General features: G+C 40.3%; 1 protein-coding gene across 7 annotated transcripts; it reads right to left on the bottom strand.

Annotated features, from left to right (window-relative positions):
* Nucleotides 1-5,755: 5,755 nt before the first annotated feature.
* On the bottom strand, nt 5,756-17,073 carry ZBTB21 (zinc finger and BTB domain containing 21). 7 transcript variants are annotated; one of them, XM_061627582.1, is made up of 5 exons: nt 16,644-17,073; nt 14,236-14,394; nt 13,400-13,516; nt 8,237-9,431; nt 5,756-7,249 (listed from the first exon to the last, which is right to left on the bottom strand). In XM_061627582.1, exons 4-5 carry the CDS (start codon nt 9,416-9,418, stop codon nt 6,266-6,268), a joined length of 2,166 nt encoding a protein of 721 aa, XP_061483566.1. In that variant the 5' UTR covers nt 9,419-9,431; nt 13,400-13,516; nt 14,236-14,394; nt 16,644-17,073; the 3' UTR covers nt 5,756-6,265. The 7 variants fall into 7 exon arrangements, with proteins under 7 accessions (XP_061483566.1, XP_061483560.1, XP_061483562.1 ...); XM_061627576.1 differs by having other exon boundaries at nt 5,756-9,431; XM_061627578.1 differs by lacking the exon at nt 16,644-17,073 and adding an exon at nt 16,537-16,633 and having other exon boundaries at nt 5,756-9,431.
* Between the last annotated feature and the right edge of the window lie 6,493 nt (nt 17,074-23,566).

Raw genomic sequence — 23,566 nt, 5'->3', positions numbered from 1 at the left:
TAAGAAAATGTAAACGGTACTGAACACCATAGGCACATACCAACTGCTAGTGGTAAGGGGGTAGGGTTGAAGATATAGAAACACCTTTTCAGAGTGCTGAAGAAAACATATTAAAGTAATTGCTACTTATGACAACACATCTTTCTATGCCTCTGATAAACAGGTTTTACAGGTTTTGTAATTTTACAACCCTGCACGATCTATTGAATCAGATATGACTGTGGGACCACTTTCAGCTCTTTTTTTAAAAAGCCAACCTATTATGTGTTTACCCTATGAGTCAGGATTCAGACATGGTATCACAGGAAGATGCAGAAAAAGAAACAACTTTATTCAGGTTATGGTCTAAACCCATTACGTGAAAGTACAGCAATATCTCAGTTAAGGAATCCTTCAGGAACCAAGCTCCTTTAAAGGAAGGCTTTTTAAAAAGGTGAAACTGACCAGTCTTGCTATGGCTAAACTTTCCAGTCTGTGCTTTTGCTTAAAGGTGAAACTGAGAAGCCTGTGTCTTTGCTATCAATAAACTGGTAAGCCTGTGCCTTTGCTTTGCTAAGGTGAAACTGACAAGCCTGTGTGTTGGCTTTCTCCCAGGGCTGGGGAAGGAAGAATCCAATAGGATTCAGAGAAGGAGGGGAGAGAGGAGGGGGTGTGGATGAGTGCTAGGAGGCACCCTTTAAGGTCCCTCTTGAAGTTGCCCCACCATCTGTGAGCAGCTGTAGGAACCTATCCCTATTTTTTCCATGTTATTCCTACCTCTGGTACCAAAGTTTGTTAAAGTAACATCCAGGAACACACCTACTTTGTTAACTTAGGTATTACTGTTGTTTGAAGTCAAAGCTGCAGCACAGAGCTTTTGACCATGTCACCAAATAGAATTTATCTGCATTTTCTTAGGCCTGGTGGCAATTCATGGGAATTATTCCAATATTGCACTGAATACAGTATATATCTAGCTCTAGCACAGAAATGAAGCCACGCAGGAGGTTCAGAAAACCATGGTTTCTGCTTCAGAACCCAGGAATTGCTGCAACTCAGGCAGTGCAATTTGGAAAGGTGGTAAATATAAGTAAACAAAGGAAAGGCCTCCAAGCTATACTCACTGGAGGATGATACCTAGATGCAATCCACTGAAATTATCCCATTGAGCTATGTGTGGGGCAACTCTGAAGTAAATTATTTGTAAGCAGCAGCCAATAGCTGCAGATGGGTTCAGGGAGTGGGAGAGTAATTTAAGTATCTATGAACTGAAAAGGTTAGTTTCCCAAACCTTTTCTCCCCCTTCATACAGAAAAATAGAATGGGGGGGGAGGGAGGAATGCTACACTGCCTTGGTATGTTTAGACATCTTGCATGCTAGCTACACTTGTAGCCTTTTTAGAGAAATGCTCCGGTAAGGGTTTGCCACAGTTAGTTCCACCAAGACAGATTTGTGGATAAAGTTCAGCAAAGCACTTGTTTCAAACCAAGTATGTTTTTTCAAGTCTTGTTGATTTCAAGAGCAAGCATTCATTTTCAGATGGATGTTGATGGAGCAGTACTCCAGTAATCACATGAGCCTGAAATAAAATTATTTTAAGGGCCACTTTTGAACATATTGACATGAAATTTCTGTTTAAGTGACTATCTGGAAAAGAACTGAATTTTGTCCATTTTAGCAACAGACAAATAAAAAGATAAAAAGTATTGTGAAATATATATTTAAAACCTGCACATTTTTTCTTCATACCCAAAATCCCTCAGTTTGAAGAACAGTTTGAAGAACTGTGAACTTTGATAAAAATATATAGACTCAAGCAAGATTCCCTTGTAGAATGAGACTATTTTAGTATTTCATTTACAGCACTGCAAAATTAAACATGATAAATAACAAATCAATTGTTTTCATTTTACTTTTATTATGGTCAAACTAAATATATTCCTTGAACAAGATTTATTGTATATAATAAGCAATGGAGTCCATAACTTATAACTTTTAAAACATATATTAATCTTTAAGTGGAAGCATATTTATTCCATGTCTACCAAAATAAACACTCTTACAGCTTTTTAAGTACTAGATAAAAAAACCTAGAGGAAAACCTTGCTCTATAAACTTTTTCAAAACAAAGTCTTCTGAGAGGCAGGGATATTTTTTAATAATTAATAAAACAAGAAGTGATTCAAAAAAAGTAACAAACATTCTTAACATTAGACACCAACAAAAAGCCTTATATGGCAGTGGTTTTTTTTAAAGAAAAAGCCCTATTTCTTAAAAGGTGCACCACAGCTTTTAAAATTCTGGTTATCTATGATTTATTATCTTTCCATAATAAATAGCATTATAGCAGAACTCCCATTGAAATTTCTAGGTTCTGTTTGAGGATTAAGTTATTGAAGCCCTATCAAGAAAGGCATATTTCCCTTTTCTGGGATTGGGATGGGGAAACCTAGTTTTGGCAGGGCTTACAAGCAGAAATTCAAAAGGGGAAATTCAAAATGCTGGGAAAATGTTCACTTACTGAACATTTGTCTGTCACACAGCTACTTAAAGGGACAGGAACTGTGCTATAATAAAATACTGGTATCTAGAAATACAGGTTGCAAACTCCAATCCATGAAAGATCATGCGAGTCCTGTAACTAACATTGGTGGGTTCAGAGAAATGAAGTTGGCTGCACCGTGTTTTGGGTATAAACCAATGGCAAGCTGCAACAGGTTTGGTTACACTTTCCATTCCCCTCTGCATATAGCAATCTTGACCAACCTCAGACACAAGCAATGTCAACCTGAGCGATAGATACAACTAGCATATGCTTCCTCTTATGACAGCAGCTGGGGAAGGCCCTACTATTTCTCCCGACAGTATCCATGTACGACTTAGTTCACACACGTTTTTTCACGTAACTAGAGGCACAAACAGGTAAGGAATGCTGAAATACATGAGAAAGATCCTGTGTGTACTGGCCCTAAAAACCTTTTATATATGTAATAAACAAAGTTTTGACACAAATATTTGCTTATAGCATAGACAAACAATCTTCCTACTAATCAATAACTTCATTTGTTTTTTTAAAAATGGCAGACATGGAACACTGTAAGGGCTGCAATCTTAATCATATTCAGGAGCAAATCTGACTAAACTCTATAGGATTTCCTTCTGAGTAAACATGCATGGGATCAGGCAACAAGACATAAAGAGCCTACCTAAATTTCTAAGGCTGCAATCCAATACATATCTACTCAGAAATAAGCTCCATTAGGTTCAATGGGATTTACTCCCAGGTGAGTGTGTAATGGATTGCAGCCTAAGTCAATCTTACTAGAGAAAAATAGTTTTCATAGGTAGTATAAAAGGGATTCCCCTGCCTTGCTAATCCCATAAAAGGGGCATGGTCTATAAACCGCCTCCACTGACAGCATAGTAGCACATGCCAATGAACTCCAGGCATCCAGGAGCGAGGACAGCATAGCAGGCGTACAATAATTGATACTGGTATGGCTGATTTAAGAAAGCATTAGTCACTCTTGGCCTGGAAGCATGCAAAACTTTGTTCCTTCCTCAACTTCGTACAAGAGTCAGCTATAAAAGCCTCAGTGTTTGCTGCACAGCTGCTGAACCACCCAATGTCCCACCTTGCTAGACTAGGCTGTCTGTGCTGATAAGAAATTGCATCAGCATTTGCAGAGTTCTTGGTAACATCCCAGGATTCTATCACTTCTACACAGGTCTCACTTTCACTTTGAGAGCCTGATGTTCTATTCCACACGATGTTCTTATCCCTCATGAAAGCTACTTAATGCTTTAAAATTTAGTAAATGTAGGTCAAAGCTTTGTATGCCTCACAGCCTGTTCATAAAAGCTTGGATCTTAAAGCACAATGGAAGATCCACACATATAATGTGACATCTTATTTGCATTTCTGAAGAGCAATTTCCCCATGGTTTATTAGAAGCTGAGTTTAAAATTTCAAAGTCAGCTTCTAAAACACCAGGGGTTTAGCATACTTCTTTTTAAAAAGCCCTATTTCACATTTATGGCATCCAATAGATCAAAATTACTACTTCATGGGACTTATTTCTGACTAATAAGAGTGTTAGGAAGTGTCTTATGCTGCTATTTTGCTAGACATTTAAGTGGATTCTATTGACATGAACACAATTCCCTCAAAATAAATCTATTTAGAATTGGGGTGCCAGTTATTATTCTTGCTCTACACCAACTCAAGAACAAAGTCCTCACTCTTTTTTAATTATAACATGAACAAACCACATGAACACCAAATATTGCTGCCTTTCCACACAATCCAAAATTACCTGTCAAAATCTAATAGATTAATCTGCAGCGTTCACTGTTCATTCTAAGGCAAGTCCATCACATCCAATTTAAGGTGCAAGTAGCAATACACCAATTTTAAATTTTGATTCCCAAGTAGGAAACAAAACTGTAAGAGGCCCCCAGTATATGTCCATATTAATGCTTATTCTGCCACTAAGGAGCAAGCACTTGCTGCAGCTTAGTGACCCTACTCCAATGGTCTTTTCCAACTGCAAGCCTACCAAAGTGCACCCAGGACTTGCCTACACAATGGCTTCTCCATTCCTTTCAACAGATGAAGTCAATGAGGACCCTAATGTGTGTAGAAATTTGTGCATATATCCGAGTACACATGGATCTTTGGAAAAGGTGTATGGCTACTAATGTCCTGAAAACAGTATGTAAATTACACTGGATTACATGGGATTCACACACTCTTAACAGTAAGCATGGCTTACAACATCCACCATCTAGTGTATAGTTAGGCATGATTAGGCCCACTAAAGTCAATAAACAAATCCAAAGCTGCATGGAGAGAGTTCCACTTGCACAACAGGATCACTTCTGCTTCCTGTGTTCCCCCTAAAATCTGCTCTGGAGGGTCCCCAACTCTCTGGAGCAGATTTTGAGGGTGCACGTGGGAGAAGAGAAGGGGGGAAATTCTGTTGCACAAGCAGAAATCTACTGCATGTGCCAAACAGCAACATTGTTTAAGCATGCTTAACTGTGCATTGGAGTCCAAATGTTTTAACCACTCTTTCTCAAAAAAATGTACAAACACAACAAGGATATCCAAAATTTGTTTCTTTAACCTGTATCATTCTGCTCATTGCAGGTCTTGCATTTGTGAAATATATTTGCAGTGCTGCATTTTCTCCTCTACTCTGAACTAGTTATATTTGATAGAGGTTCTGTTTTTATTTTATTCACATAAACATATGTAAATATTTACATCTCAACTTTTTACACCAAATGTTCCTGTAGCCATGGGAGAGCTCACTACTATCCCTTAATGGAATTGCATTTGCTCTTCCTTTTCAGAACTAGCAGATTCATGCATTCCACTGTAATGAAACACATCCACACCAATACAAATCAGAAGAAACAAAGTACAACTTAATTTTTGACATCAACTCAATGCTGTTTTGTATTTAAAAGAGTAATATAGCTTGCATTAGGATATCAGCTGGCTGCTGCTTAGCACATTGTCTAGTTACCAAAATATCTATAGAATATCAGCCTCTGAGGACCAATTAAAGCAGTCTATCTTCGTTCTGACACTCTTCCTTCAAAAACTCTTTAAAATGGCTAGAAGCAGGCTGGCTGCTACTCTGTATATAAAAATCCAAATATTCACATATTGCTAATGTTAAATTGTATTGTATCTTGCACAATATCCATGCACAAAATTCCACTAACAAAAAACTCCATGTTAATCAGTTTTAAATAAGGGTCAAGTTAATTCAAACAAGGTTTTATTTGTTATTGCTAACTTTCAATAAGATCAAGGTCAACACAGCAAAACATTCAATCTATTTCTTCCCTTAACATCAAATGAATGGCCAGTATTTAGATGGAGCCCATGAGAGTTGCTCTGTGAAAACAATAAGCTGCTGCAGGATTTCCATTATGCTAAACTATTTTTAAATTGCTGTTGCTTTTTTAATATAAATCCATATGTACTAGAATCACAGGATAAATTATTTAAAATGAATGCAATTATTTGGTAGGTAGGTAGATCCTAGACCACCATGCCTTAAAAATGTGAGCAATTTAATCTACTAACAATAAGTTTAGTTTAACTTAATCTCCACATCTAAAGCATCACAAAATGTCAATTTTAGTTGTTGGGGGCTCTTGTCACTTTATATATAAATTTTCCTTTTTTATACAAATGCTGTAACTTCAAAATCATCATGGAAATTAAACAGATTTTTAAAACTCCTTGTATTCTTTTTGCCTTTTATTTTAATTGTGGGTCTGTTCATGACTCCAAAGACTAAATGCAGTTTTGAATGTCCTATGGCAAAGTTTGCACATATACTGTCTTTTGAATGTGATAGCTGAAAGTGGTGGAGCATGATAAAAGAGTGTGTCCGATTCCTGAGGAACAAATAATTTCTCAGTAGCTGAAGGAGTTTCTGACAAGCCTGTAGGGCTATCAGGTCCCAAAGGTTGTATTTTGGGAAGGGGTGGGGGTGGAGGCAAAGGTGGGGGTGATGGAGAATTAGCTGGTGCACACATATCAGGTTCTCTTCGCACAGGCTCTTCTGTAGCTTGTGCCATATGGGACTGGAAGTGACTCCACAGACGGAAATTGGTGCGGAAGGCCTTGTTGCACACATGGCAAATAAAGGGCTTCACAGAACACAAAAGCTCCTGGTGACGCTCTAGCTGCTTGTGTACAGTAAAAATTTTCCCACATTTTTCACAGGGCCACAGTCCAGAATCTTTATTGGCAACTGTTTCTTTGGGTTCCTGGTTGCCTTCAGAGACCTCCTCCTCTACATCATCTGCAGGTTCTTCTTTGATATGAATTTTAAACTGTTTGGAAACACTAAGATCTTCAGGGAGGCAGGAGGAATCTTCTGAGTCAAAATTAATCTGTTCCGACGAATCACTGAACACACCATCTTCTTTGGCTGCAACAAAGTTGTTCATCTTGTTAGGCTCTAATTGAGAATGCAGTCTAGAAGCGCTACTTACTTCACCGTTGTGCTCCAGAACTGGCAAAGACAAATTCTCTGTCGGAGCCATAGTATTTTGATTGTGGACTTCAACTTGATGACGCCAAATACTGAAGGAGGATTTAAAAGTGCGCATACATTCTAGGCAGGTTAGCTTCTTATATTCACATGTGATTTCATGGTCATGCTTCAGGTCTAGAGAAGAAAAACGAAGGCTGCAGTACGGGCAAACTGTTGCATTCCGGCAGAGCCGCTCATGATTTCCCTGTTCGATAAGAGAGGAAAACTTAGCATTACAAAGATGGCACTGGTAAACTTTTTTGTTTTCTACTGGGCTTTCAATACGAGTATCTTCTTTTGGTTTAAGAGCCTTATTTCCTCCAACGGGTTTTTCCCCTGGGTGCATTTTTATATGCTGCTTAAATTGTGACAAGAAGCGATACGCTTTCCCACAATAGGTGCATATGTAGGCTCCTCTGGTTCTTGACCTTAGGTTTCTTTTGATTACTTGCTGTGCTTGTGAACCAGTCTGTCCCTGAAAACCTTGCTTGCCACGTCTTAGTTTAACAATCAGGGCCTTTTTAATCTCTCGTTCCCTCACTATATCAATTAATTTCCTTTGGAATTTTTCATCCAAGATAGCGTGTGAACTGGAAGCAGGTGAAGGATTCTTCACAATTCCATGCTGAGTCTGGCAATGCGTCCAAACTTTGAAGTTTGTGTGAAATCTCTTATGACAAATATCACAAGAATACGGTTTTTCAGGGTTATGGTACATATTGACATGACGATGAAGGCCTGCTGTTGACCTGAAAATCTTAAGGCAATGTTTGCACTTAAACTTTTTGTTAGGCTTTGTTTCTTCCAGCTCACCATATTCGTCTTTGCTAATGCCAGAATCTGGGAAATCAGCATCAAGGGGTGTAGGATTTGAATTTTCCTCAAAACTGTCTCCTGGCTCAGGCGAAGCATGTTCATCCACCTTAATTTTTTTGAGTGGTAGCCTTCTGTCTGCTTGAAACCTTCTTTTAGCTGGAAGTCTACTGAGATCCCTATGGTCATCCTCCATTTTAAAAGGGTTATTTTTATTGGCAGATGAAGCATCCCCCACAGTTATTCTTATTATTTCAGAAGGATCTGAAAGTGGACTGCTAGGTTCAGTTTTAATTCGCATTTCTCTAAGAGGTGAAGCTACCTCCCTGTCTACTGACTGAGAAGCACTAAAAGATCTAAGGCGATGTGGGTGCATTACCTGTATCTTATCATCAGGAGCTGCCTTTTCTGAAGACTCTTTCATGGATGACTTTTGGGATATTACGTTTAACATTCTCCCTTGTGTGTTGTTCACCACTGAAGATCCTTGAGAAAGCTTAAAGTCAACAGAAGGTGAATAAACAGGAACTTGACTATCCATGGACAATGACCTTCGAAGGAGACTTTTTACAAGTGGCCCACTCCTGTCAATACTTTGATTCTCAGGACCAGATACTCTAGATGGGATGACTAATCCTAACTTTGAGTAGTACAGCAAATTCCTGTCTTCCCCTGGACCAGCTCCTTTTCCTGTCTCTTTCAACAAAAATGTTGATTCCGATGAGCTACATAAAGATAAGACTGGTGGGCAAGGCCTTTTCAAGGGTACTTCTGCTGCCTTTCCTCTTAGGAACTGATCGCTTCCTCCTGGTTCATCTGCTCCCACTTCCTTGTCTGCAGCCATTTTCTGCGACAATACTGCATTCCTTTTAGTTCTGCTTTGATCATCCGCTGCAGCTGAAGGTTCATGAGACTTGGAGTATCTTAAAGAACTGTCTTTCAGCCATCTCCTTTCATTTAGTGATAGGCTATGTAGAAACTCAGTTGACTGTGTTACTTGTGGCCACTTAGTTTTGACAGCAACTGAGGACAAGGGTTTAGAACTATGGCTTATGTCATGTGGGGTTTGACCAACATTTTCCCCCTGTGCTTCACTTTTACTCTGACAAACTATGACACTTCTTTTCTGGGAACAGCTTTCATCTTCCTCTTGGAACAGTATTTTCTTAATGGGACATGCAGGCAAAGGAACGTGAGGACTTTTGGAAACAATGTTAGTAAGAAAGGAAATTCCAAGACTGTACCCTACTTCTTGCACACCAGCAAGGCTGCTTTTCTCAACAAACAAGGATGATGAGTAAATGTAGTTTAATACATTGTCAAAGGTGTCTGGTTCACAGAAGTCAAGCTGAAACACTGATTGAGACTCATTTTCTTTTTTAGTGAACAGAGTCTGAAAATATTCACTGCTGGCAGCCAGAACATTTTTATGAGCTCGAAACTTTTGGTCTCCCACTATCAGAACAACATCACAGAGTTGCCCTTTTAGACGTTCCTCATTTAAAGCACTTAGGAGGGAAATAGCATGTGCTGGATTTATATAATGCAAGAGTCCCTCCATGATTTAGGTTTATCTGAAAGACAAGAAAAGATAGAGCCAAGAGTGTTGTTTAGGTACACTTAAAAAAAGAAAAGGTGTAAAAACAGGCTTTTCTAATCTAGTAACAGGCTGAAAAGTCAATACATAAATATACTTTTTTCCTTTGGAGAAAGGGAAGATGGTGTGCCTAATACACTATGGGGATTAAATAAATGTTCAATAGTAATATACAGTAAGCAGCTACAATGGAGTTTTGCAATAGGCTCAGCCTAGTGCACAATAATTGATTTTATGTATGTGTTGTTATTTTAAACTGTTTCATATATATTTGTTCAATTGTTTTTATATATGCAATTGTTTTAACTGTTTAATATATGGAACTGATTTGTATTTATTATATTATAAATCGCTTTGGGTTGCCTCATGAGAAGTGATTTATAAGTCAACAGTAACCAGCTCTAATTCTATGCATATAAAAGCTAATATACCTTTAAAAATAGACACCCATATGTGATGATTACTATGTTCAGTAGCTAATAAATTGGCAGAAAAAATTATGTTAAGGTTTACAGAAGAGGTGGGAATACCTAAACAATAGAAGCTGAGACTTGAAAGCAAATTGCATGCAAATATTTAAAGTCAGATTTTGAAGAAAAAAACATTCTAAACACAGATTAAGGCTACAGTCCTAAACGCCCTTACTAGGAATGAAGATTTGTTCAACACAGCAGGACTTGTTTTTAAGTAAACAGGGACAAGACTGTGCTGTACACATGTGCAGGTTGGCTTGAATTGATACCAAGTTAGTTTGTTCCCATTGAAATCAATACAAAAAGTTAGTCATGACTTAAGTCCCACCATTTCAGTGGTAATCAAGTGCAATTAACCTAGCCTGGATCCAACCCAATACTTTTGGAGAAGTGACCTTTTCGTACCATACACATATATCCTAAGGCAAGCATTGATAGCTTCATGAAATAAATGTCACCTAGTTGCATGAAAAACTATTCTAAACAGTTGTAAATCATAGATATGCTAGGCCATTGCCTATATAATTGTTTGTATAATTCATTGCCAAACTATATTTTTGTTCCAGACCAAGAGAGAAAACCCAGGAGGACTCTTCTAAAAAAAGCTTGTTATTGTCCAATCTATGAATAATATGTAAGATAGTGGATGGATGTTTTAGAATCCACATGCTCCTGTGTGGCTGGTCTCCTAAAAAAAAAATAGGCTGCAACGCTATATGAACTTAGATGGAAGAAAGCCTAAATGAATTCAGAGGAGACTTGCCTCCAGGTAAACATGCTTAGCATTGGATATTAGGGCAAGGTTAACTCAAGGACACAAGGTCATGTCAAGAACTGGAGGGTTTAACACTTATATGCCAAAGAATAAGTGAAAAACTTTAGGAACATTTCTTAGTTCTATAATTCAGGAGTGGGCAACCTGTGCTGGGTTACAACTCCCATAAGCCCCAACCAGAATGGCCGATGGGCAGAGACGATGAGAGTTGTAGCCCAGCAACATCTGAGGGCTCCAGGTTCCACACCTCTGCTATAATTCGTCATTTAATTATTTGTGTAGTTCAGTTGCCCTGATCCAGCACTCGGGAATGATTGGACTGGAGCTAACACTGAATCCTGGAGGGGTGACATAATTCAGTAGTCTTGCACTGGCATCTCAAATCTCTGGCATCAGCAGTTAAAGGATCACAGACGTTTACCTGACATCTTAGAAAGCTGCCCTCAGACATAAAAGACAATACTGAGCTGAAAAGACAGAGTTGTTGTACGTCCAGAGTTCTCACGTCTGAGAGGCAGTGAGACAGCCTGTTTTGGACAGGATTGCAGTCCTCTGAAAGGAGTAGGTCTGCAGCTTGGGGGTATTCCTGGATTCAACACTGTTGTTGGAAACTCAGGTGGCCTCAGAGGCTAGTGCCTTTAACAGCTTTTGCTATTGCCTTTTGGACAGAAATGACTTGGCCGCTGAACTCCATGCTCTGGTAACTTGCAGATTGGATGACTGCAATGCAGTCTATGTGGAACTGCCCTTGAAGACAACTTGGAAACTTCAACTGATTCAAAATGCAGTGGCCAGATTACTGGCTGGGGTTCCACTGAGATCTCATATAACCCCTCTTCTAAAACAGCTGCACTGGTTGCCAGTTTGTTTCTGGGCCCAATTCAAGGTGCTAATGTTAGTCTTTAAACCCCTAAATGACTTAGGCTCCAAATATCTGAAAGATCCCCTCCTTCCCTACAGACCATCTTGGATGTTAAGATCAGCAGAGGGGGCCCTCTTGGTAGTTCCGCCACACTCAGAAGCTCAGGGATAGTGGTTCAGGAGAAGGCATCTGTAGCAGACCCTAAGCTGTAAAACTCCCTCTCCACAGAGATACATCTGGCACCTTCACTGTAGTTTTCAGCAAATGCTGAAGACACACCCCTTTACCCAGGCCTTTGACATCTGAGATGCATATTTTTAGGACCCACCCTATTTTGTGACTGTCGAGTCGTTTTTAAGGATGATTTTTAATTGTTGTAACCCACCCTTGGACTATCACTCCGAGACCTCAGTGTGAAGGATGGGTAATAAATTAAAATAATAATTATATTTTAATTATAATTTAAAAAGGCCAACTAGCTGGCACTGTATAATGGCTTCATATGTTCAGAATGCTGGATCAGCAATTGGGTGTGTGCTGCCAAGTGCTGCTGTCAAAGTTCATAGCATCAATCACAGGTTTGGAGGCTGATGGGGTTAGCGACTCACTTCTGTCACCCACACCTACTTTGTTGTGAGGTTCAGAAACAGGACTTGATTTCAAAGGTGACAGTACTACTAATCTGGGTGGATAGGAAGTAGGAAATTGACACCTATAGAATATTCTTCAGCCACCTACTTGCTGAATATGCTTTCCTGTGAATTGGCTGTTTAATGTTTGCATCTGCTGTCCTTCCAGTTTTGTTTAAAATCACAGTGTAGATTCATGGAGCTTTTCTTACCGTGCATGCAGACCATATTTATTATTTACTACATAATCAGCATGTTTAATGCTAAACTGTAAATCAGCTCAATGTGAACAAGCAGCAGTGAACCTTGGGCTCAAGCATTCCCCATGCCTTCTCCCCATCTACAGTGGCCGTGAGAGACTGGAAATTAAAGTAAACTCAAATTTCCATTTTACCTAAACTGGGAGAAACTCTGCTTAGTTGAAACAAGCCAGAATGAAACCATGGTAATATGATCCTGGCTTTTTAACAAACCTGAGTTCCTTGTAGTTGGAATGTAACTGTGAACTTTGTTTATATTAATATAGGAAATGGGCACTTCCAAAGTTCTCCTGCTCAGAAGAAGGGATGGTGAAGTGTGTGAACCTCAGGTTTACTGCTGCTCATTCATACAATGCTTAAACATAGTTACATCCTTACATCCAAAACGGGCCCTAGTCTTTCACCAACTAATTTTACCCTTACCCTGCAATCCTATGGCCTTTGGAAGGCAACACATGGACCATAGGAAGTTTTAGATCTTCCCCTCCAAGAGTGGAAAAACAGATTTATCCTTAGAGGAGAAAATTCAAACTTGGGCAGCCCCTCTCCACCATGGAAACCTCTGTGGCTCTTGCCTCACTGACTGTGGAGTTCCGATGTTGGTAGAGCCACTAACGGGGTGTGCTGGTGGTAGATCTGGGAAAGGCTATGGATTTAAAGGATACATAGCCTTAACAGTCCCCTAACACACCACCTGCAAGACAGGTGAAAACTTACAGCACCCCTGGAGTCCACAATTTGGAAACAGTTTCAAAATTGGGAATAAATGCCCACAAAGAGCAGCAGAAGAGAAATTGCTCCTCTTCACTCACTTTTCACCTTGCAGGGTAAGTCTAGCGGACTTCTGATTCTAGCAGTGCCCCCCCCCAAACAAGTATGCTCTCTGAACAGAATAAATTTTCTCAAAAAGTCTGATCTTAAACAAATGTAATTAAATAAAACTTACCATAAAACCTTCCTTTCCTCTTCTTGAATTTAGAATATGTTCAAAAATGACAAACTCAGATTCAGGATTGCATTTGTTTCTTAATTTGTAGTTACTTTCAAGTCTATCTCAGATGATCTGGGAGGTGGCATAAAAAGAGAAGTTTATTTTAAAAACAAACAGTATACAAAAGAGCTTCCTGACTTTGCAGTAATTCACACTGCTCATTCCAGTCTCAGACTTCTGAATATCTGCTCCTTGAACTGTGGTAGTAGGTTACACCAAAAGTATGTCTCCTTTTACTGAACACTCCTTCCCTTTAGCAAGCTGTAATTCACCTGTATTAGCACAGAGAGAGACCTGGTTCACATACAACCATAAACTATTGTTTTGCACTCAAGTGCTTTGCTCCTCCCTCATTCCTGGTGCAGTTTGGGTGAAGAAACAAATCAGAGTCTGGCTTGTCACAATGTGTAAACCTGGACTTGTAGGTTTTTCCAAACAAACCACAAGCGGTAATCTGTGAACAAACATTGGCTTCTGCCCATTCTATCTACTTTCTCATGTTACAACATGCAGCACAGTCAGGAACAGGGGAGGAGCAAAGTGTTCGTTTTAAACCATAGTTTATTTTAAACTATAGTTTAACATTGTCTAAGAACTGGGTCAAAATCAAAGAGCACTACCCATCTGTGAAGATTCAGAACCTGGACCGACTGTAAGGTGAGAGGTGCTTTTCAAACACTGTCCCTGCTGCTCCAGCTGGCTAGATTAATGGTTCTTCTTTACTAACCTGATTTACTGAAAAGAATAGCCAATAAAGAGGTTCTTGTGCTCTGGCAGATTGACTGACTTACATCTTATGTTTCCCACTGCTTTGTCAAGTCAACTTCCCCCTCTTCCTGAGAACCTCTTCTTGCTCTTGCCTGGTATTTCCAGTCTATCCACCCTTTTATTATCCTGGGGGCGGGAAGTACTTCTTCATGCAGCACATCGCCGAACTATGCAAATTGCTCCTACAAAACATAATGATGGTCAACAGCTTGGATGACTTTAAAAGAGAATTGGAAAAGTTCATGGAGGATAAGGCTACTAGTAATGAATACAAGTGTCAAGAGTGTTATTTCGCTCAGGTCCGGCTTGCAGGCTTCCCTAAGTATCCAGTTGGCCAATGTAGTAACAGAATGCTGGACTAGATGAGCCTTTGATCTAATCCAGCAGAGCTCTTATGGATATAAAAAATATATGTAGTTACGCAAGTCTTTTTTCTTTAAAAAGCACCCATAGGAGACTACTTAAGTCTTCTTTCTCAAAACTGCCCCTTGCTGCTTGTGATGTGATGAAGGCACATGGGGATAGAATGTGGAAAGAAAACAGAAGAGAACCAAGAACAGATTTCTCTGGACCCCAACAAAAAGTAGAGGAAGAGCTATTTCCTGTGGAAACACTGCATACTACCTGTATGTTGATGACGGAGCATTCCTTCCCCAGCTTTCCATTGTCACACATCATCTCTCATCCTGGGCCAGCTCCAGGTTTGATGGGGCCCTGGGCAAGGTGCAGTTCTTGGGCTCCCTTGCAGGCTTCGACCCTCTACCCTCCACCCTCCAGATCATTTTCAGCAGGCTGAGGCTGATGTATGTACCATGTATGTATGTTTCTTATCTGCTCCTGTGATTAGCAGGGTAACCCTGTATTCCTCTGGCTCTTTTGCGTTACTGTTTTGTGTATGTGTTAAGGAGTTTAATTGTACATGTAAAATTCCTTTGACAACATGTCCCAACAAGCACGTCCTTGCTCAGTTTTCATTTAGGTGACCAGATACCAATATATTATAATGTTGTGACAGACAACATATGCTGCATGTAAATATCTCAAAACTCACCTTCTCCCCATGAAGCTTTTGACACAACTGCTTGAGCCTCATCTCCTACTGATGTCAAGTCTAAACTATTATATGTTATTTTATATGTATGGAATGGTTCTAGTTATTCAGGAGGAGACTCTGAAGCCCTGTGAACATGCCAGATGCACTTTGTGTGTTTCTGGGCTGACACCTTGTATTGAAAATAGTTCTGGGGTTGAACTTGCAAATTCCGTAACTGATCCCAGATTAGCTAGATCTCAGGTTAGTATGGCTGGATTTGGCATCAGTATGGCCAGATTAATTTTAGCATGGAATGATACTGGGTAGTATTTTATTTTTTACATTTACTTCCAGACTTTCAGCTACAAGAGCTCCCAAGATGAAAAATATACAACAGAATCACAGTAATATTACAATAAGGCTGCAATCCTATACAAACTACTCTGGGAATAAAGCTATGGGACGTACTTTAGGATAGACATGCACAAGATTGCACTGTAAAATACAAAAATCGGGGAGTTAACACAGCAGCAATAAACCAGCAGGGTGGCAAAGCATTCAGACCAAAAAGGACTAACCTAAGGCATGACTATTCAGACAAGTTCAACCCCAGAACTATTTTCATTAGCAGGGTCACAAAGTAATAAAACAAAACAAAGTACTTCTGGCCGTTCTGGCTATCACAACCACATTGTTTTCCAGGTCTCTCCTGTATAATTAGAACCAACACATATGCATCTGAGTTTAGGTAAAGTCCTCATATGTCAGAGGTTGCAATTTCATTTGCGCTTGAACCTCCATAACAAAGCACTGACACCTCTTACTATTCACTTTGTTGTTGTTATGTGCCTTCAAAGAATAAAGGGAAAGTGGGTAACTAGGGAACATATCTGCATACTTTTCTTCCTGCAATCCGCCGCCCCACTTCTTACCCAGAATGACATCATAAGGCTCAACAGCCCACCACACCCATTTTCTTGCGCACGCTCACAGTGCCCTCTCATACCCCACCCACAGAGATTATCCCGAACATAGCGCGTGTGCGGTCAACTGTGTTCGTATGGGCAAGGCACAGGCGCAGTAAGGAAAAGTAACCATGTACCAGGAGTAGGCAATGGACATGCGTATTAGACACCTAATCGAACGCAGTGGCATATGTATTCCGTAATATGAGCACAGCTGCGGGGATAGACGCATGCGCCACAAAGGGGTGGGAACCAGTTTTGTAACCGGCGCAGGCGCAAATGGGAGCGCAGGGACCGCAGCCCTACTTGGTGGGGAAAAAACATACCTCAGAGTTACGTCAGGAAAAGACGCCTTTGTGCATAGGGAAACCCGCGCCTTTGTCCAGGGGAGAGACCCGCCTTAAACGAGCAGGAACTGAGGCCCGATACTCACCTTTTTCACTGTTAGACTGGCAACCCCTTTTCCATCCCCCTTCGACTGTCTCCTTTTACGATTCACCCGCGCGCGCTGCCGCCACCGTCGTGATTCCATCCATCTTGAATTTGACGTCATCCCACACCAGGGATGAGGTCATCGCAGTGAACGCTCGTCACGTGCGCATCATTCCGATTGGTCAGCACCAGCCAAGCTGGGAGGAGGGAGAAAGGGAGCATAAGCGCCAAAGAGACCGGGGGAGGTAATTGGGGTATGGTTATAATTAATAGCAATTATGAGTGTTCCTCTCCCCCATTCCCTGGCGGGCGCTCCTTTCCCTCTCTTCTCACTGGGTTGGCCAATTGTTGCGGTTTCGCCCGGCAAATCCAAACGGGAAGCGGGCGGCTTTGGTCGTTGCTAAGGGTGGCGGGAACTAAGTAGGTCGCTGAGGAGAACGGGAGACGAAGCTCAACTGACAGGAGGCCTGAGAGATATTAAGGCGACACAAGGCGGACCCCTCCCCCCTTGTAGGGAACAAGGAAGAGAGTCTTTCTCTAGTTGTGGATTTCCCTTAGTAAGCACTACCAATTACAGTATACACACACGCCCTGTCTAATAAAACAACATACAAAACTCTCGAGTGAAAACTTGATGTCTGTGTGAGTTCTCCTTAAGAACAAGGGGAGGAAAATCTTTTTCCAGCAAGCTTCAGCTGCAGCCTTAATTTCTTAATAAATATCAATTATGGCTTGGGAAAGCCAATAATAAGTGGCGACTTTTTTCACTGTCCTGGAGTCAAAGCCTTCAAAACGTTTGTTGAGTAATGGGTTTTTAAAGCAGCTGTGGTTTAGTCCTGATGAAAAAGGTGACTTCCCACCCCGTGCAAATTTATAAGTGAAATGAGGCATCGAATCCCTGTTAGTTAATTTTGAGGGTATTTACACAGACGAGGCCTTTTCATGTCATTTCTAATGAGAATCAAGTCTATAGATGCTGGAATGTGCCTATGTTTTTTTCTAGACAAGTGAACATATTTAACTAGCATGTGGCAATAACAAAAATGCTGTTAGTATGTGTGAGAAAGAGCATTCACGTTCTCCACATTTGGGAGAACTGAAAAATTCAAAGTGCAGTACTGGTGAGATCCTGATAATCCACCATCTTAATTTCTCTAAAGGATCCATGCATATACGTTAGCATATGTAAATATGTGTCATCATGGGTCTGTGCCCTGAGTCCTTTAAGTACTAGGCAATGCAGGCTGTTAAAAGTTCTTTTGACCAAGTTCCCTCACAATCTGGAAGTAGCCCTGTGTGCATGCAGTCAAACTTGGATTTGTGCTGGGGGTTGTCAGTGGGGTGAAGAGTACTTTCTCAAGATGCTACAAGACATAAGTTCCTTTTACTATCTTAATGAATATTATCAATTATCTATTAATTTTAAACCCACCCTTCATCATATGATATGAGGATGAGATACAATTCCATTAAACCGCAAACTATTCCAAGATGTGCCTTTAGCCAAATCTGACAAACCAAATAGGGTGTTTGCAAAAATATTTTATCTGATTGTGTTACTTCCATGTCACATCCACACATTTCCAGTTTTACTCTGTGTTGTGGCGCAGCAATTGGAAGTACTCTTGGATGAAACAGATTATCTTGACCCATTCCAGTCTGGGTTCAGGCCAGGTTATGGGACTGAATTGGACTTGGTCGACTTGATGGATGACCTTTATCGGGAGGACAGGGGGAGTGCGACCCTGTTACTCTTACTTGATCTCTCAGTGGCTTTTGATACCATTGACCATGGTATCCTTGTGGGCCGACTTGATGAGATGGGTATTGGAGGCACTGTTCTGATCCTATCTCCAAGGTCGTTTTCAGAGAATAGCACTGGCCGATTGTCTTTTGGCCCCTTGGCAGTTGTGCTTTGGAGTGCCACAGGGTACCAGCTTGTCCCCCATGCTGTTTAACATCTATATGAAGCCCTTGGGAGCAGTCATCAGGAGATCTGGCTCTGTAACATCTGAATTGGGAGAGGCCTTGCAAGTCCTGGACCGCTGCCTGGACTTGGTGGTGGGCTGGATGAAGGCCAATAAACTGAGTCTGAATCCTAGCAAGACGGAGGCGCTGTGGGTTGGTGGTTCATGACTTCAGATAATTGGTCAGTTGCCTGCTTTGGATGAGGTTGTACTTCCTCTGGTAGAGCAGGTTTGTAGTCTGGGGGTGCTCCTGGATCCATCTTTGTCACTAGATGCCAGGTGACCTCAATGTTTAGGAGTGCCTTTTACCAGCTTCGGCTGCTAAAACAGCTGTGGCCGTTTCTGGACCGGGATAGCCTGACCACTGTTGTCCACACACTGGTACCTCCAGGCTGGATTACTGTAATGCGCTCTATGTGGGCCTGCCCTTGAGGTTGGTCTGGAAACTGCAGCTAGTGCAAAATGCGGCAGCAAGACTGCTCACTGGGGCAGGGTATCGCGAACGTGTCACCCCACTGCTGAAAGAATTGCACTGGCTGCCCATTCGCTACTGGGCTAAATTCAAGGTTCTAGTTTTGGTGTACAAAGTCCTATACAGCTCGGGACCAGGATACCCGAAAGACCGTCTTATCCCTTATATACCCAGTCGAGCACTGCGCTCTGCAGGTGAGGGCCTCCTGTGGATACCGTCTTATCAGGAGGTCCGTTCTGCACAATATAGGAAACGGACCTTTTGTGTGGTGGCACCTACCCTGTGGAATTCCTTCCCCTTAAATAATAGACAGGCATCATCTCTGTTATCTTTTCGTCGCCTATTGAAGATCTTCCTCTTTCAACAAGCTTTTTAAGTTGAGACCTTATCCCAGTTTGCGTCTGTGTTGGAATTGCTCTTTAATGTTTTTATATGTTTTTGTAAAAAAACATGTTTTTAACCTTTTTTTTAAAGATGTCTTGGAAGCTTTTAAAAAAATGTTTTTAAAGTTGTTTTGTTCTAATGTATTTTAAAGTCTGTTTTTATGACGTTTTAAAGTGTTTTAAGTGCTTTTGTTTGCCGCGCTGGGCTCCTGCTGGGAGGAAGGGCGGGATATAAATAAAATAAATAAATAGATAAATACTCTAAATTAATGAGTAATAATGACAGTCCTTACAGGCAGATCCTAAGACTATTTACTCAGAAGTAAGCTATACTTTGTTACTTATTTCTAAGTAAGTGCGCAGAGCATTACAGCCTTAATTATGCAATTGCTATTTCAACTTAACTGCTAGAACTTGCTAGCCTAACTACTGGCAGAAATCCTTAGCATGCTACCTTATATGACATTTTGTATTTCATTTTTAGTGTTTAGCCATTACTGAATATTAAAAATGAGACTTATGGACACATCCATCCATTTGTAACACAATAAGTTAAATTCAGTAGGACTTATTTCTATAGGCATGTATAGATGTCAGAATATTTCAGAGATGGATGAAATCCCATCCATCCCATCCATGAAAATTAGCCATGTTTTTATTTAAAAAGGGGTCTGGGCACATCCAATCCCATTGATTTAAATGGGATTTGCTGTACAATCTGAAAATGCTTACTTGGAAATAAGTCCTATTGATTTCAGTGGAGTTCCTTTTAGTAAGGTCTATCAAACTTGCTTTGGCTTCTATCCATTTTTTGTAATATACTGAACTATTCCATTTTGATGAAAATCGGGTTTTTTTGTTTTTTTCCCAAGCTACCAATGCTAAAATACCAAAACAAAAACACAGTATCAATATTTTAAAACAATATTCATTGCAAAAGTGCAGTGAGGGCAAACGCACACCCTGAAAAAAGTGAATGAAAAGCATCAGTCTAAATCCTTTCTCTTAGTACAGTAGTAATATATAGCTGTCAGCAAGACTTTAGGCATTTGGTTTTTTTGCTGGACTTGTGGTAATGGAGCTTCATTTCTCTTGATTCTAGAGTGTAAAAGGTTCATGCATATAACATTCAGAAGGCTCTGAAGAGAAAGCTAGGGTTTTTGTGCATGTGTGTTCGTATGTAACAAAACAAAATCACCTCCTTGCCAATGGAAAGCTAACATATCATGGATAAGGGTTTTATCCTAGTCTTCTCTCTGCTCATGGAAAGGTAGCACATCAGGGAGAAGATGGATCTAACGGCAAATTAGATGTGCCGTGGGGGATCTGTAGGTAGGATCTCCCATTGTTTGTTGGTTTTTAAATCAAAGCCATGAGGGAGGGTGGCAGTCAATCAGACAGGGGTCCCAGCACTGGGGAAGGGTTTGGCTCTCTCCCCTTCTTCCATTTTTCTGATCTAAAGTGGCTCACCAAAATGCTATTTGTTCCACAGGGAATAAAGCATTTGGTGTGTGGTAAAATCATGGCTGGCCCAAGATATTTTACTCTCTGATGGTATGCAAGACACACCACCAAAAATGGTGAATTGGTACCAGGTGTGCTGAATAAGGTTCAGTGTTATTTTTTGCAAGATGGATACCTCAGGAGTTGGAAAATAAGTGGTGAGCTTGCAGTTATCACTGTCTTATGTGTTTTTTTTATGATCCTGAATTTGGTGCCCAGTTCCTGGTTCTTTTTTCAACAAATTGCTGTGTGAATTGGCTTGATAGTTTATTTAGCACTATACCACAAAATATGAGTTATGATGCCCAATATCACACATCTCAATCACCAGGAAACTCTCCCTTTCAAAATGTCTTGGGTTAAAAGGTGTTGTTTTTGTGCAATGCACGTCAGTGTGCAATGGCTACAGTCTGTAGTTATGAAAAAGGGAACTATAGCTGTGCACCCAAAATAAGCATTGAAAAAAAATGAAATGGCCTGCCTTCAAGTTGATTCTGACTTATGGTGCCCCTATGAACAGGGTTTTCATGGTAAGTGGTATTCAGAGGTGGTTTACCATTGCCTTCCTCTGAGGCTGAGAGGCAGTGACTGGCCCAAGGCCACCCAGTGAGCTTCATGGCTGTGTGGGGATTCGAACCCTGGTCTCCCAGGTCATAGTCCAACAAATGACACTTCCACACCACCAGAGGAATGTCCTCTTCAGCATGCCATGGAGTTGAGTCCGGCCCACTGCTTTCTTTTAGAGCAAGGCCCTGCAGTACACATAGCTCTGTCCTCCTAGCACCTTTTCTGTTCACTCCACCTGGTATCTGCCACTCAAATGCTGCAATGCAGCACCAGCACTAATCCTAGTGTGTATCTTATGGACAGAACAATGTACACACACAATTACCTGCTGGAGTGCATGGCTGTCTTTCTGTTCACATAGACAAGTGCCTTTCCCGAAGGCATCTGCAACGCATTGTGAAAGCCAGTCAGCCCAGCCCAGCAATAAGCAAGCACTGTTGCCTCCAGTCACTGTTCTGATATGGACAGCAGGCTTTCCCAGTGAGGTCACTGGAGTCGTTTATGAGCAGTTGGTCCTTTTTTAAAAAAAATCACTTTGTGTTACAGTTATATGATAGCCTAAACATCTTCCATGAAACAGTGGTTTTCCTTATGAGAGCCTATTTAAGCTTCAAAGGGTGAGAAGTTTGTTGTATACAGTTTATATGAATGAGTTGTCTGCTAGTTGTCTGAATCAGCACTGTAGCTGATGTGTTGCAGAGGTGAAAGAATTTATTTATTTGTGTAGGATATTTTTGTCCCACCCTTCATCATTCTTGACTCCAGGGTGGGTTACAAACATACACAATATATACAATACAAAATCTCCAATCAGTTACAGTTATTACAATCATCAACTGCTATGGAGAATTCCATAAAATCTCAACATTTAAAAGTATAGAAAAATAATATAAGTTTTGAGCTGATGCCAAAAGGATAATGTCATTAGTACCAGCAAACTTCTGAAGGAAGGGTATTCTACTTTCAGGGTGCCATCACCAAGAAAGCCCATTCTTGTTTCACTGCATAATGTACCATATAAATATATCTTAGCACTACTAATTTATGCAGAAGGATGCACATGCCCATCTGTTAGATGCATCCTAGGATGGATAAAAATTACATTTTTTTTCTCCCTAAAGTTTAAATGAATATGGGTGAAAATTTTCAGGTAAACTATATTTGTTTGTAAAAATTCAAATTGCTATTCACCACATGTAAATTTGATCATTTCCAAGATGAATAAATATATTATTTCATTTGTAATAAATGGATTAGGGGAAAATAGCTATCATATAACCTCGCATGGACTATTTTGATAAGTGAGTAGAAGTACAAAGCCTATGTAAAACTGTGAAACAAAGGTTGTAAATAGTTGATGAAAATGTTGAATTTTCGTAATCCCTTTCAGCAACCACAAAATCCATATGGTAAATTACACAGACACACATATTACCTCTCTACCTGTCAGGTTTTGTGGCTGATACTTTACTTTAATCATCAGTATCAGCAACTGAGCCAAAATAAATCATAATTAAGAAATATGTAAAGAACACAGGATATGAATAGCCTGCGAGATCAGCCACTGACAGTTCACAAACCATAATTTATCCTTCAGCTCCCCAAAGGTGATTTGCTCTTTGCAAGTAAAATGAATGAATCACCCACATGACTAAAATAAACTATTCCAAATTCAATTGTCAGTGTCATGCTGCCGTTGCCTATTTATACAAATAAAAATAGCTGTTTTTCCTTTCAGATGGAGACAAATATCAAGCTTTGCAGTAAATGGACACTTTATAAATCTTTATGCTAATTTGAAATATATTGTTTTTGTAATCATTGTTTATGTAACATGTTTTACTTGAATGAATAAGGCTGGAAAGAATAAACAAGTTAATAAGTTGCTGTGGGAGCTGTGCAGGTTAAGGCTTGTTAAAGGCAGAGCCTTGAGTTCCATACGGAAAAGATGCACAGAGTATGTTTACAGAAATTCATGTCTTTTCAACCTACTACTGGAATGTACAACATTAGATTTTGCTTCCTTTAAGTT

This window comes from Rhineura floridana, chromosome 5 (assembly GCF_030035675.1).
Source record: "Rhineura floridana isolate rRhiFlo1 chromosome 5, rRhiFlo1.hap2, whole genome shotgun sequence".
NCBI classification, from domain to species: Eukaryota; Metazoa; Chordata; class Lepidosauria; order Squamata; family Rhineuridae; genus Rhineura; species Rhineura floridana.
Note: the sequence above shows the minus strand (reverse complement) of the source record. Positions and strands in the feature narration are given on the sequence as shown.